Source organism: Lipomyces tetrasporus (assembly GCF_029532465.1).
Source record: "Lipomyces tetrasporus strain NRRL Y-64009 chromosome Unknown POJ06scaffold_9, whole genome shotgun sequence".
NCBI lineage: Eukaryota > Fungi > Ascomycota > Lipomycetes > Lipomycetales > Lipomycetaceae > Lipomyces > Lipomyces tetrasporus.
Genome location: NW_026611604.1, coordinates 664,471 through 677,664, shown reverse-complemented (window position 1 = coordinate 677,664; position 13,194 = coordinate 664,471). Strand labels below are relative to the sequence as shown.

The window sequence follows — 13,194 nt, the reverse complement described above, 5'->3', positions numbered from 1 at the left end:
TGACATAAGTGGGATGCGTGATAACCTCTGTAGAGTAAATTGTGTACATCACTGGCGGCAGCTAGTGAACGAGTCGGTTGGTTAGAGACGAATAGTTACCTCTTAGTCAGACTGTCACAGCTACACTTGTCGTCTTGGCCATGGTTCCTCTCCGTCTCTGTTCCACCGCTCCGCCACTTCTCTGCCTTCGTTGCTCTCTTGGTCCTCTTTGTGTGGCTCAGGTATCTATAAAAGACCTGTTCCTTTCAGCATTGTATGTTTTCTCCAGAAACTAGTATCTTGTTCTCGTGTCCAAAATTAGCGCATTCCTCGTAATATGTTGAACACCAAGGGGAATCCCGTTGCCGCGCCCAAGTCGCGGTAGGTATATCTGACATCTTTGACATGGATGAATTGATCCTGGCCAGTTTCGTAAGTCGAGATATTCGGGAATGCAGAATTCGAGGCACCATACTGAAGGAATTATGGAGAAGAAGTCATGGAAACCATTCGAGGTTCATGATGACCGTATATAGATTGTTCCATGCTCGTGGCATGCCACTCAAGCAGCTAGATCATTAAACAAACGTAAATTTGCCGCACGACAAATCCTGCCGATAATAATAGCATCCGAGACGGTCCATATGATTTGTGCCAATCAGATCCATGGGACCCATCTTGGATGTCAGCGATCTAGACTGGAGAGCAATAGTCGGAAAACTAGAAAAGCTGTTGTAGATACACTCCTGGACGTGTGTAAAGCTGCCCGCCCCGTGCTATAGGAATGTTATCAATGTTCACCTATTCAACAGCGCTGTCAATGTCAGCAGCGCTGGACGTGATGTTGTTCGGCTCGCCATCAAGTTCGTGGGTGCGATCAACTAGAGAACCCGGTAGCCTGCTCACTGACCAATAGAGATAGTAGAACGCGTAATGGCGATTAATATTTCGGCAGCAGAGCTATGCAGACGGAAGTCCTACATAACCGACGATACATAACACGATAGATGCACGTCATTTGCGGAGCCGACGCACGTCGCATTCGATGCCTACGACAGCCACAATCGACTTCAGGGTCTCAAATATTAATAATCGCAAGCGTGATTCCTCGAGATTCGCAGGCTGCAGGCAAACATTTCGTTTGCTGACACTATCTTCCACTGATTATAAATCACATCACTTGTCATTAATAAACAAGCTTTATGACTAGTCGCCCTGATGAAATGTGGCCGTGAAAAAAAAAGGGCAAATGTCTGAAATACCACTATAAGGAGTGAGTGGAGGAACGAGAGATATACTGCTAATATCTGCCTCACACAATGGCGGGTGAACTTGTTTTTGTCAGTATATCTCTCTGGCTATTCAGTGGATCCATGGTCTCTGCTAACAGTCGCGTTACAGATTATCGGCGCGACCGGCCACGGGCTTCGCTGTCCTTGTTGCAGCTCTCAAGTCAGGCTATCGCGTCCGAGCATCCGTGCGTCGCCAAATTGAGGATATTAGGTCGCATCGGTCTATCAAGCCTTTTGTCGAGAACTTGGACTTCGTTATTGTGCCTGATATCACCGCGCTTGGAGCATTCGACGGTGCCCTCCATGACGCGACCTATATTGAGCATATTGCAAGTCCGCTGCCAAATCCGGTGAGCATATGGAACCCGGCCAGGAGAGATAACGAAGACGCGCCGACAGACGATTAGACCGGGGATCCCGAGAACGACATCATCATTCCCGCCGTGCAAGGGACAACTAGCATCCTCAGCCCAGCCTTAAAGATCGAATCAGTCCGTCGCGTCGTGATCACATCTTCTGCGGTGGCAGTCGTTCCTGGCCCAGCACTATCGTACGGCGATTCCCAGAACGTGTACACGCCTAATTCTCGCGTGCGATCGCTGCCGTCAGCTCCGTGGCGGGATTAGTCGTCTAGCTATCGTGCCTCCAAAGTGCTGGCGCTCGATGCAACGGATCGCTTTCTTGTGGAAAGCAGACCGCATTTCTCGATCGTGAATATCATGCCGGGATACGTTGTTGGCGCAAACGAACTGGTCTCTGATGCCAGCAAGGCCGGCGCGGGCAGCAACGGAGTAGTGATGGCAGTTGTGATGGGCCAGAAATCTCCTCTTGCTCGGCCCGCTTCTGTTGTACATGTCCAAGATGTCGCCCGGATCCATGTGGCAGCACTGGACGAGCTACGAGTTCCTGGAAGCAAAAGCTTTCTCCTGGATTCGGGAAGGTTGTCGTTTGACGAAGCGATCGATATCGTCACAAAGCATTTTCCCGAGGCAGTCAAAGATGGGACGCTGCCTCTTGGCGGTTCTTACCAGCAGCATACCAACGCCTCGATGTGAGCGACACGATCGAAACGTTCGGGCCATTGAAGAGCTTCGAAGACCAAGTCTCGAGTGTCGTCGGTCAATATCTTGCATTGGCGAGCAAGGCATCCGCAACCTGAGCAAGTGGAGAATGCGAAGAGCTGGGAACCGTGTTTGGCGTCGTCGTTCCTGATACCTTGTGGTTTTGCGTTAACGGTGGTGTGGTTATTCCGCGATGTTTTGTAACTCCTGTTTGCAAGTTTCGGGAAGTTGTTTAGCCGGTGTAATGCCCTTCAACGGATGTAAGTCCCTAGTGCGCATCCACTAAAAATATAATATTCTCAAACTCTTCTCAATTTGCAATACTATCTCTGAATTGTGAGGTCGGTGTGCAATTGGTAGGCGTGACGAGAGAACGCTTGGCAGCCGCACCACACGGCCACGAGAAACCCTTTTAACAGTTCGCAGGCAAATGTGCAACCTGCCCCATAATTTAAACCAATTTGTACGCTTCTACATCTTTAGCGCTGGGTGCTAACCTGCCCGGTCTGCTTCCCCGGTCGGTTGCCCCCATCCCTCTCTCTACTGCCCGTCCTCGCTCCTCCGGCCGTGGATGGTCCTCTCGGCTGGCGGGCTGGCTGGTTCGGTGTCTTTGCCTACGGGCCCTGGCCGGCAGCTGGTGTCGTCGCCTTTGGTTTCCTTTTTCCGTTCTTTCCTTCCTTTCTTTGCTTTCTATTTATATATATTTATCCGTCTCGTTTTCCGTTCGCTCCTTTGTTTTTCGCCAGAACTTGCGTGTAAATAGCTTGTATAATACACTGGCTTTTCAGACAAAAAAAAAAAAAATCCGTGAGAATTTTTTAAACTTTAGCAACAGCGGTTTACACAATTCTGGCTCCCTCGATATCATGGTTCCTACAGCTGCAATCAAATGCAGGGAAGAAGGTTTAAATGTCGACGCTGATATATAGTGCCCAAATCGGAAGGCCATCTTTTCAAAATACCATGAATATAATTCAGTCTCACGAGCGAATATGTGAAATTAATTTTTTGTAATTAATTGTGAATCTGGAGATTTTAGACTATGATACAGGAGAGACCGGAACCCAACGAAACCATATAACCACAAACTATAAAACATAACTCCACCATCCCAATAACCCATTACCAGTAACCGATCCATTTGAAGTGAATTAAGAAAAATGTACAAAGAAAAACTCGCCGCAATAAAATATACTATCGTCACGCCGCCGCCTCGATTGTCGTAAGCTTGCGCTGTCCAGACCAGAACTTTGCAATATCGAGAATGGAGTCGTCCATGAGCCATCGCCATTTTTTGGCAAATTCTTCCGTCACCTCCCAAGCCATGGGCTGGGTTGGGTCACTTCCCCAGATGCGAAACCCGTTGTTGAGCAAGTCCGAGCAAAATTCGATTTCATCAAACCCTCCCGAGTGCACTTGCAAGAGCAGACTGTCGCGGAGGGACGGAAACGGAATGGCGTCGACATACTGGATGTGCGGGACGATGCCCTGCAGCTGCGTCGGGTAGAGCGAAGGCGGGATCGCACTCTGATCTGAAGTGGACGGCAAGACGAACACTTGGTATCTGGGGAGGTCACGAGGGAGGGGTAGCCGCGTAATGTTTTGGCACATGGCCATACCAACTTCCAGGCACGGCAGGAGGAGCGATGTCGGAAGGGAGAGCTGCTGCTGCTCCTGCTGCGTCTGCTGCTGTTCGTCTTGGACCTGCTGCGTTCCCACTTGCTGCTGGCGGCGTAGCTCTTGCTGGTAGTGCTCGGCCTGGATTTGCTGCGGCGTGGCTACAACTTGGGAGCGCGGGAACAGGTCGGGATTAAGACTGAAGGAAGACAGTGGTCCGTCAACAACATCGACTAGAGCACTTGGGCTCGTGGTCTCGCTGGTTACGGACCCATTATCGCTACAGTTCGAGCTCGCGAGCGAGCTCGAACTGGAGCTTGCACTGGACTCGCTACTAGATCGCGGCGATGCCGAATACGAGGAGCTTGATGTCTTCGTCGGTCCTGCTGCTGTATGGTGCTCTTTATCTTTAGCAAGACGTCGTCCTGTGCCAGCAGTTAGCAGACTGTCAGGTGATTAGAAACCAGGAATCCAAGCACATACGTCTGGCACGCTGAGCTACTCTGTTTTGTATCCGCCGGCGAAGCAACGGATCCTTGATATCCATCCACTCCTTGCGCTCTTCGAGCGTCATCTCGTCGATGTCAGACGCAGTCATGATGGTCATCGTGACCATAGATGCTTAGGCAATCAAGAGTGTTTGTAAGAATTAAGAATCTTCGGGTAGTTGCGGGGAGAATCCGGCGACACGGGGGGGTACGCGCTGGCCGGCGAGATATAAATATCTCGGGGGGGGCCACTCGCTTCGAGAATGACGAAACGTTCCACGGAGATCCATTTTGCAGGCCAGAGTTCAAGTGGCGGGCAGGGGACGGCGAGGTTACGTAGCCTGCAGCGCGGCTCAGTCCTGCGCGCGGTAAAAGCATAATTTCAGCCGTGCGGCGAGACGGACGAAAGGTACGCCGTCGTATTTCCGTCACCTAACCCTTCGCACAAAAAGCTTATCCTACCCGCGGTTTTGACTATATGCTGCCGGTACCCGTGGCGAAAATTACCGTTGCCCGAGACCCAGATTGGGACTAGTGTCGCATTGTTTTCTGTATTTAGTGCGGTCTCCTGGTGGTTTATTGCGCCATTCGCACGCCTGTCAGATCAGTGCACACATTATTAATTATCGTTGAAGCATGGCGCTATTAATGAAGGCAACTAACTAATTAATTGACCGTCCCAGTACAAACTGCCGGATTATGTTGGTTATGCATTATATATCGCAGCCGATATTCAATTCAGAGTGTGCATAATTATTGACGATTATTAATCAGTAAACTTATAGGTTAATGGTTAGCAACAATGCATTGTTAGACAGTCAAGCCTCGCGATACCGATAAGATCTGGTGCCGTAATTCTAAAAATTGATGAAAAATCAGTTCGTTATAACGATTGCCTTCCCAAACAAGTTTAGTACCTCCGTATTACGATCAAATATTGATGCCCTTACTACATTAACAAGGTACGTGCAGTTGCATTGATCGCTGTTAATATCTGCCCTTTGATCGTTCGGCTGGATGCGGACTGTCCACATGCAGTTAGCGTCGCGTCTGAATTGCAGTAGTATACTAATAGCTGTTAAACCGCAGAGCGTTTTGGCAGCCCGCTCGGTCGGAAAATACGACCACAGTTTGGCCGACGGACAAGTGAAAGTGCCGTAAACGCCGACCGGTCGTCCACAAAGCGCCCGCGTGGCAACGAGAACAAATTGTGTGAGTCAGCGAAATTTCTGTCGCGCGAGTGACCCAAGCACCGCTGACTCATCCTCGGCACGCGGCATACCCTAGCCGCGCCAATTGCCAATTGGGGTCATCCCTCGGGTATTTCGCTCGTTAAGGCGGAGAACGTCGGACCTCGGATCTTGCTATTCCCGCCCGGCGCGCCCGCGCCCGCACCCCCGACTGTGACTGAAAAATAAGGGTCAGTTGTCGTTTGCTCCCGGCAGCAACAAAAATGAGCCCATGATTTTATCCAAATCTCGACACGCGCCTTTCTCGGAAACCGGTCCAAATCTAGCTACAACTAAAGAAGACACCTGTCATCACGTCCAACCCGTACGCGTATGTTTTGGAAGAGACAGGGTTACAACATGACCTGAAAGGCATCGCCACTGAATTGGTATCACCCTAACCCACAATAGCCGTGCTGGCGTCTCTGTTAACCCTACAAACTGTACCCTAGGCTGTGCCGTCGCTTGTGGTTACCCAGCTTCATTTCATGCAAGGCACATCACATACATCCGACCGCGAAATGAGGCGGCCCAGTTGCCAGTCCTTGTCCGATGATAATAATACTTATTTTTCTCCTCGGAATGCCGAGTACGAGCTTACGTGGCTTTTGATTCCTATTGCGATCCACCGCACCGGTTGCGATCCCAAACAGCCTCCCCCTCGTTCTTTCCTCCCCAATTCATCTAATGGCGATCGCCCGTATTCGGGCAAAGGCGTGATATTAAACCCCGTATGTATTGCTTCTATTCTAGACACCTATCGGGGGCATATTTCGACAACGCTATGATGAGTATATATATATATATATATCTAGATATATAGATATTAGGAATTAAATGCACTAATACAAAGTAAAGCACAATAGAGAAAGAATGGGTGGATCATATACAAGAAGAAGAAAATAAACAAAGAAAAAAATATACACATGCCACATATACAAGATATACAATATAAGCCCAATTTACTAAACAAAACGAACATTGCCAGTTCCACGTACATAATACATGTAACACAAATATAAAATGTAACCCTCTTGACCATCAATTTTTGACGACAGAAATGATTCCATGCTAACTAGCTTCCAATGAACAGCAAAGCTTCTTGTTGTCTATAAACCTTCACGCGTGAATCTCGTTCACCCCGCCGCCGAGCGGCGGGAATAGGTCCCCGAGTCCAGATCCTGGTCCTGAAGGCGCGTTCTTATCCTCCTCCTTTGGGTGGCCCAACGTTGGCAGCCACACCTTGTTTCCCTCCTCCCGCGTGACGTCCTTGAAGCACCTGTTGAAAATCTCCTCGTAGTAAACACAGGGGACACCCTCGAGCCCTTCACGCACATTATCTGGCAACGCTTCCCAGTCGGCCATGTTCGCCTTGGGAAAGAATATAGTCTTGGCTCCGTCCCGCTTCGCAGCAACGCATTTCTCCCTCAGACCTCCGATCCGACGGATCCGGCCGGTTACCGTGATTTCTCCTGTCATGGCGATAGTCGGGTCGATTACCCGATTGAGGGCAAGTGACAGAAGAGACGTCGAGATCGTAACACCCGCCGATGGGCCGTCCTTGGGAACGGCGCCTTCGGGACAATGCAAGTGAACTCGTGCGTGGTCGAAAAACCTATTTTCCGGGAAGTGCGACGCCATGTACATCTTTGCGAATGTGTATGCAATCACTGTCGACTCCTTCAACACGTCGCCGAGCATACCTGTTCGCTTGAAACTAGCTGTCGCAGACGATGACAGCGGCGCTTCGAGCACAGATTCAATCATCATTACGTCGCCGCCCAGCGCAGTCCAGGCCAGGCCGGTCACGACTCCGACTGGCGGCTCGGTGTCATAAAGCTTGTCAAACACGTAGATTGGCGGACCAACGTAATTGTGGAGATTGTCAGGGTTCACATTGACGTGAACTGTGTCTGGCACCTTGTACGGCGCGTGCACAACTTCACTAGACGATTTCTCGGGCGAATCTGCGTTCGCTTTATCCTCTTCCGTCGACATGTTCTTTTCTTTACCATCAGAATCTTCCTTCAAATCCTTGACGATCTCGAACGCCGCCTTCCGGTATACCTTCTCGATCTGCTGCTTCAAGTTTCGCACCCCACTTTCAGCGCAGTAGCTTTTGATCAAAACGTCGACAGCCTCAGGCGTGAGGTTGATATCCACATCCTTCAAGCCGGATTGTTCCCGTGCCTGTGGAGCAAGGTACTTGCTCGCAATAGCCTTCTTCTCCTCGGCAATATATCCCGAAACCTGGATAACCTCCATACGATCAAGTAACGGCCTTGGAATAGTGTCCGTCATGTTTGCAGTGCAAACAAACAGCACCTTCGACAAGTCGACTGGAATATCCATATAATGATCCAAGAAACTGTGGTTCTGCTCCGGATCCAACAATTCCAGCAGCGCGGAAGCAGGATCTCCCTGGTGTCCTCGTCCGATCTTGTCGACCTCGTCAATAAGAATCAACGGATTTTCGGTCTGGCACTTCTTCAAGGACTGGATAATTCGTCCAGGAAGAGCACCAACGTACGTTCGCCTGTGGCCCTTGATCTCGGCGACGTCAGTCAACCCACCGACGCTGAACCGCTGAAACTGTCGGTCGAGAGCACGAGCGATAGACTTCCCGATAGATGTCTTGCCCACACCAGGGGGCCCAACGAAGCAAAGAATCTTGCCGTCCACATTACCCCGCAGCTTGCCAACCGCAATAAATTCCAAGATGCGATCTTTGACATCTTTCAGGCCGTAGTGATCGTTCTCGAGAACGTCGGTCGCATGTTTGATCGAGTAGTTTTCTGTAGATTTTAGACCCCATGGAATCTGCGTGATCCAGTCAAGATAATTCCGCGTAACATTGAACTCCGACGCTGACGGCTCAAGATTCATGAGCTTGTTCAGTTCCTCGTCGAACACGCGCTGCGCTGCAACAGGCATACTGAGCTTTTCGGCGCGCTCCTTAAACTTCTCAACCACCTTGTCCTTGCCATCTGACTCAAGACCAAGCTCGCGACGAATACCACGCATCTGTTCCATGAGATAGTACTCGCGCTGTCGCTTCTGAAGCTTGCTTTCAACATCCTTGTTGATCTTAGCTTGAAGCTTAGCGTTCATCAGCTCCTTCTTCAAAAGAACAAAACCCTTCTTCAGCCGTTCACCAATATCTGGGGTGTCGATAAGCTCCTGAAGTTCTCCACTGTCTCCAGCAGAAACGGCAGCAGCGAAATCCGAAAGCCGGACCGGTTCGTCAAACACATTGCCCGACGCGAGGGACAACGTGAAAGCAGTGATCTGGTCCCGAAAGAGCGGGTTCATCGCTGAGATCTCCTTGAGTAAGCTAACTATCTCGGACACGACTGCACGAATGGTAGGCTCATTCTTGTCTACTGGATCGTCGGGCCGGTTAACGACATGCACCATAGTGACTTTGTTGCGCAAAAACGCCATTGGCGCTTCTTCGGGCGTATCTGGTCTGTTAGCCATATCGTTATATTCTTCATAATAAATTAACGCTCACCTTCTTGAACAACGTCGAAACTAGTAACATCGCTAGAAGCGACAGAATCTGTGCCAGGAATCGACTGGTCAACCTCATCCTTCGCAATAACAACCTTCTCAACCTGAATCCTCCGGTGGGGATACAAGACAATAGTCAATCCCTCTCTTTGATTCGTGTCCTTGATATCGCTCTGTGGAAATATACTCGTGATCTGCGCCAACACGCCCGTGTGATAGATCTCATCTTCATGCATGATTGCTTCCGTCTTCGGGCTCAGCTCCCTATTTAGAAAAACACCGACGTACGGATGGCCACGCTTTACTAGCTCCTTAACGGCCTCAATATGACGTTCATCGTGCAACACAACCGCCTTGTAGAAACCGGGGAACAACGGCCGCGACACGATTGGGAGCGCCATTAACTCCGGGATTTCATCCGGAACGCCATTTCCAATCTTTGACATGCCATTGGGAGCTGGACTAGAAAAGTCAGGCACGTTCTTCCTCGAACCGCCGGAAAATGGTGAGGACGATGATGATGCCGACACCTTGGACTCTCTAGGTTTGGACTCCTCCTTGGCACCACGTCCACTCTCGGCTTCCTTTGCTGCGGCCTCACCCTCAGTGGCATCGTTTGATTCCGTGTTTGATTCCGTTTGTTGCGACCTCCGTGGACCTCGCTTTCGGGCGGTCTTGGTCTCCTTGCCAGAGTTGGCGTCGTCAGCCGATTTGTCATCAGACCTTGATTCGACTGCATCCTCGTCCTTAGCCTGAGCCTCGGACTCAGTAGATTCGGATACGTCTTCCTTCACGCTGTCTTTCTCATCTGGTTTCGCATTATTGTGACTATCGTCATCGTCATCGGACTTCCCGGTGCTCCGTAGACCGGCCGTTTGGGAGAATGCGCGGCGATACGACACCGGAAGGACCGCACGTCGTGTGCGGAGGGTAGATAACATGTATTGTGATGCTGGAGACAAAACCAGTGCCGGTCTCGCGCGCGCGAGAGCAGCCGCTCGCGGTAGTGCACGAATCATGGTTCTATGCGGTGACTAACGTTCCTGGGCAGTTGGGATTAGGTACCTCTAGAAGTGGCGGAAAGAGAAAGCAGAACTATGTACAAAGCAAGCACGCCAGTTTACCGTGCAACTGTGAAAAATGATAACGGATCCTTTGTGCTACAAGCACGAAAGAATCAACGTAAGTAGGAACTCAATGGCGATCCAGCGGTTGGAATGACGACGAATTCGATGTCGTGTGAGACGGCGATGCGAGGCTGCTGAAGGCGGTTAGCAATGCCCGCATGGGCAAGGGTCTTTCCAAGGCTCAGTAAGCACCTGAGTCACACGAATCACAGTGTGAGCAGCGTGATCTCAGCTTGGGTAGGGATCAAGCGTAATTTTTTTGACCCGCTGTCCCTCCAATTTACACTCAGTAGAGCAGATTGTTTTGTATTAATCCTAGTTAAGTTATTGACAGTGTAAATCGCGGTTTTGGTGCTGTCCAATGTGAACACATCAACTGAGTTGTATGACTACAGTCGCTCAAAATGTACTTAGGGTAAACCTCACGGAATGATGACTACGACATCGATTATATTATTCAAAATGTATTGGGATAGCCGATGTTACACATGATACACGCTTGAAGCATCGCACGCATATCTCATAACCGAAACCTGCAGCAGCTTACTTCGAGGTGGGGAATACGGTCGAACGTTAATAATTCATATTGCCAGTTTGCCACGACAATGCGCATTGTTAGATTAACTTAGCTGAAATATTTCATTATGCGACATTGCCGCATATACATTCTTAATCCGCAAGCCACGGATAGTAAATTTTGTGCATAAACTCATAATTAGGCGGGATGTACGAATGATCTGTACAACGCTGCAGCGTCTAGCGGTATATGTACGACACTGCCGGTTCGTAAACAGGGCCAGTGGAGTCTACCCAATCAATCACTTGAATTCACTTCAAATTGCTTCGAAAAGCTCGTCTACCTCGCCTGCAGCACTCTTTCTCCTACTACACTAAATCTAATGGACCAGATTACAGGAACAAGTTCAAATTCAACGAATGGATCCGAAAAAGGGTTCGCGTCATTCGATCATCCTCTTAAGCTAGTTGACAAAGATAGATGGATTGCCACTATTGAAAGACTTAAGTATGGATACACGAACACAAACGGCATATATTTTCCTCCGGCTGTGATTACAGCGAATGGATGCCATCTAGCACAGAGGTCACTTCGTGACGACGGATACATTCATATCGCACCAGTTACTGCCGTGCCAAAAGAAAAGCCCCGTCCTCAGTCTGCGCATCGCGTGGTGTGCTACCTGGCAAAGAGGTAACTATTCGTCTCGAACCAATGACTCGTTCTCTAACAGCTGCCAGTGAGGTTGATGTCCATAATTTACTCTACGGAGGCTACCAAGCGTCCCACTTGTGTCATCAAACAAACTGCATCAATCCAGATCATTTGGTCGTTGAAACACAGCAGGTTAATCTGAGTCGTAAGATGTGCTCGGTCAAAGTCAATGTTAAGACGTCAGTTAACGGTCGAGACTACTTTCTAAAAGCGGAAGAATGCCCGCATTCCCCGCCGTGCATCATTAGACTCGAAGATCGCGCGGCCATCGAATTATAGACTCATGTTAATATGCGATTGGGCGCAACAGAAAGTGTCGGTGCCGAAATGTGCGGTTGACTTGATATTTGCTTTACTTGGGCTTGCAGCGTTCATGTTATGATACTAGTTACGACAGTCACCTGGGTCTGCTAGTTCAGATTAGGTTCATTTTATTGTACCCCAGCCCTAACGATACGCTAAACTTTATTTCTTGTTGGCGTGCCAGTCAACAATTTGCAATTTCCCAGTTAGTTACGGCTTTGGTGGGTCGTAGTGGAGTTATATTGCTGTGCAATCTAATATATATCTGAACCCAGGACCAAATAAAAGATCGGCCGCTACAAGATCGGCCAGAGAGTGGCAACAAAGTTTACATACATTACTATACGCAGACAATCCACGGAAAGGACCCCATGGACCTGCTTCACTGCGAAGGTATGTGATCGTTCGTCTAATGCTGGATGTTACGAAACTACCTTTGGGGCTGTAAGTGCCACTTCTTCCAACACCATCAGCCTCAAGTTGGGCTCGTTGTCATCTTCCCAGACAAGAGGCTGGCTCGATTCGTTAGCTAAAGAAATTAAAGAAATACCTTTTTGTTCGGCCAGCGCCGTTCTTCGGTCTATTCTCGGAGCCCCATCAAATACAACATTACCGGATTATTAGTACTATTGTATCACAAATGCCATATCATATCACGCCATAGGGTTCGTGTAAACTCATACCATATCGTATCACGGCCGTATTCATACATGGTAATATGTATTATTATATAGCTAGTATGGATCATATTACGTCACACACTGCACTAAAAACATTTTAATAATAAGCAAGAATAGATACAGTCCATCGAATGAATATATCAGAAGATATCAGGCGTAGTCGACAACAGCAAAGCAGCAAGAGCAACAAACAGCAAAGTAGCGAAAGAAAATCAGCTAGAGCAAGTATCGTCGCCTAACCATCTGTCAGCAATTCAATCGCGGCGCGACTTTCCAGTCTAATAATGCACCGCGGTGAATGGGGGCATCCCTCGGCTTTTAAGATGTAGTCTAGACCGTCGACTGACATCTTCACATCGACTTTGGCCGAGCATATCTTCCGACTTTGGTTAGCCTTGCCGGCTTCAACAACCAGGTGATCAGGGTTGATACAGCCCGGTTGATGACACAAATGCGATGCCTCGTAACCTCGATAGAGCAAGTTGTATACGTCATCCTCACTGAGGGCAGTTAGAGGATGAATCACAGGCTAGAGACGAATAATAGTTACAACTTCGTAAGATAGCAGGCCACGCGATGGGCTTTCTGCGTAACAGGTGCTTTTTTCTTCGGCTCGTCCTTACGGGCTCTCCCGAAAACAACAACAACTGGTTTGATGTTAATATATCCTGATT

The 13,194-nt window shown here is 49.1% G+C and overlaps 4 protein-coding genes across 4 annotated transcripts; 2 read left to right on the top strand and 2 right to left on the bottom strand.

Moving 5' to 3' along the window:
• Positions 1-1,298: 1,298 nt before the first annotated feature.
• On the top strand, positions 1,299-2,326 carry POJ06DRAFT_240027 (uncharacterized protein; the record flags this gene model as incomplete). The annotated part of the gene is made up of 4 exons (XM_056186071.1): positions 1,299-1,319; positions 1,370-1,621; positions 1,679-1,861; positions 1,898-2,326. 4 exons carry the CDS (start codon positions 1,299-1,301, stop codon positions 2,324-2,326), a joined length of 885 nt encoding a protein of 294 aa, XP_056041758.1.
• Positions 2,327-3,406: 1,080 nt separating this feature from the next.
• POJ06DRAFT_148919 (uncharacterized protein) lies at positions 3,407-5,024 on the bottom strand. The gene is made up of 2 exons (XM_056184636.1): positions 4,433-5,024; positions 3,407-4,374 (listed from the first exon to the last, which is right to left on the bottom strand). The coding sequence occupies exons 1-2, from the start codon at positions 4,563-4,565 to the stop codon at positions 3,533-3,535; spliced, it is 975 nt and encodes a 324-aa protein (XP_056041757.1). The 5' UTR covers positions 4,566-5,024; the 3' UTR covers positions 3,407-3,532.
• A 1,761-nt stretch (positions 5,025-6,785) lies between these two features.
• POJ06DRAFT_200753 (Lon protease C-terminal proteolytic domain-containing protein) lies at positions 6,786-9,625 on the bottom strand (the record flags this gene model as incomplete). The annotated part of the gene is made up of 2 exons (XM_056185208.1): positions 6,786-9,130; positions 9,175-9,625. 2 exons carry the CDS (start codon positions 9,623-9,625, stop codon positions 6,786-6,788), a joined length of 2,796 nt encoding a protein of 931 aa, XP_056041756.1.
• A 1,468-nt stretch (positions 9,626-11,093) lies between these two features.
• On the top strand, positions 11,094-12,091 carry POJ06DRAFT_259113 (zinc-binding loop region of homing endonuclease-domain-containing protein). Its single transcript, XM_056188333.1, has 2 exons — positions 11,094-11,516; positions 11,564-12,091. Exons 1-2 carry the CDS (start codon positions 11,206-11,208, stop codon positions 11,814-11,816), a joined length of 564 nt encoding a protein of 187 aa, XP_056041755.1. The 5' UTR covers positions 11,094-11,205; the 3' UTR covers positions 11,817-12,091.
• The last annotated feature ends 1,103 nt before the right edge of the window (positions 12,092-13,194 follow it).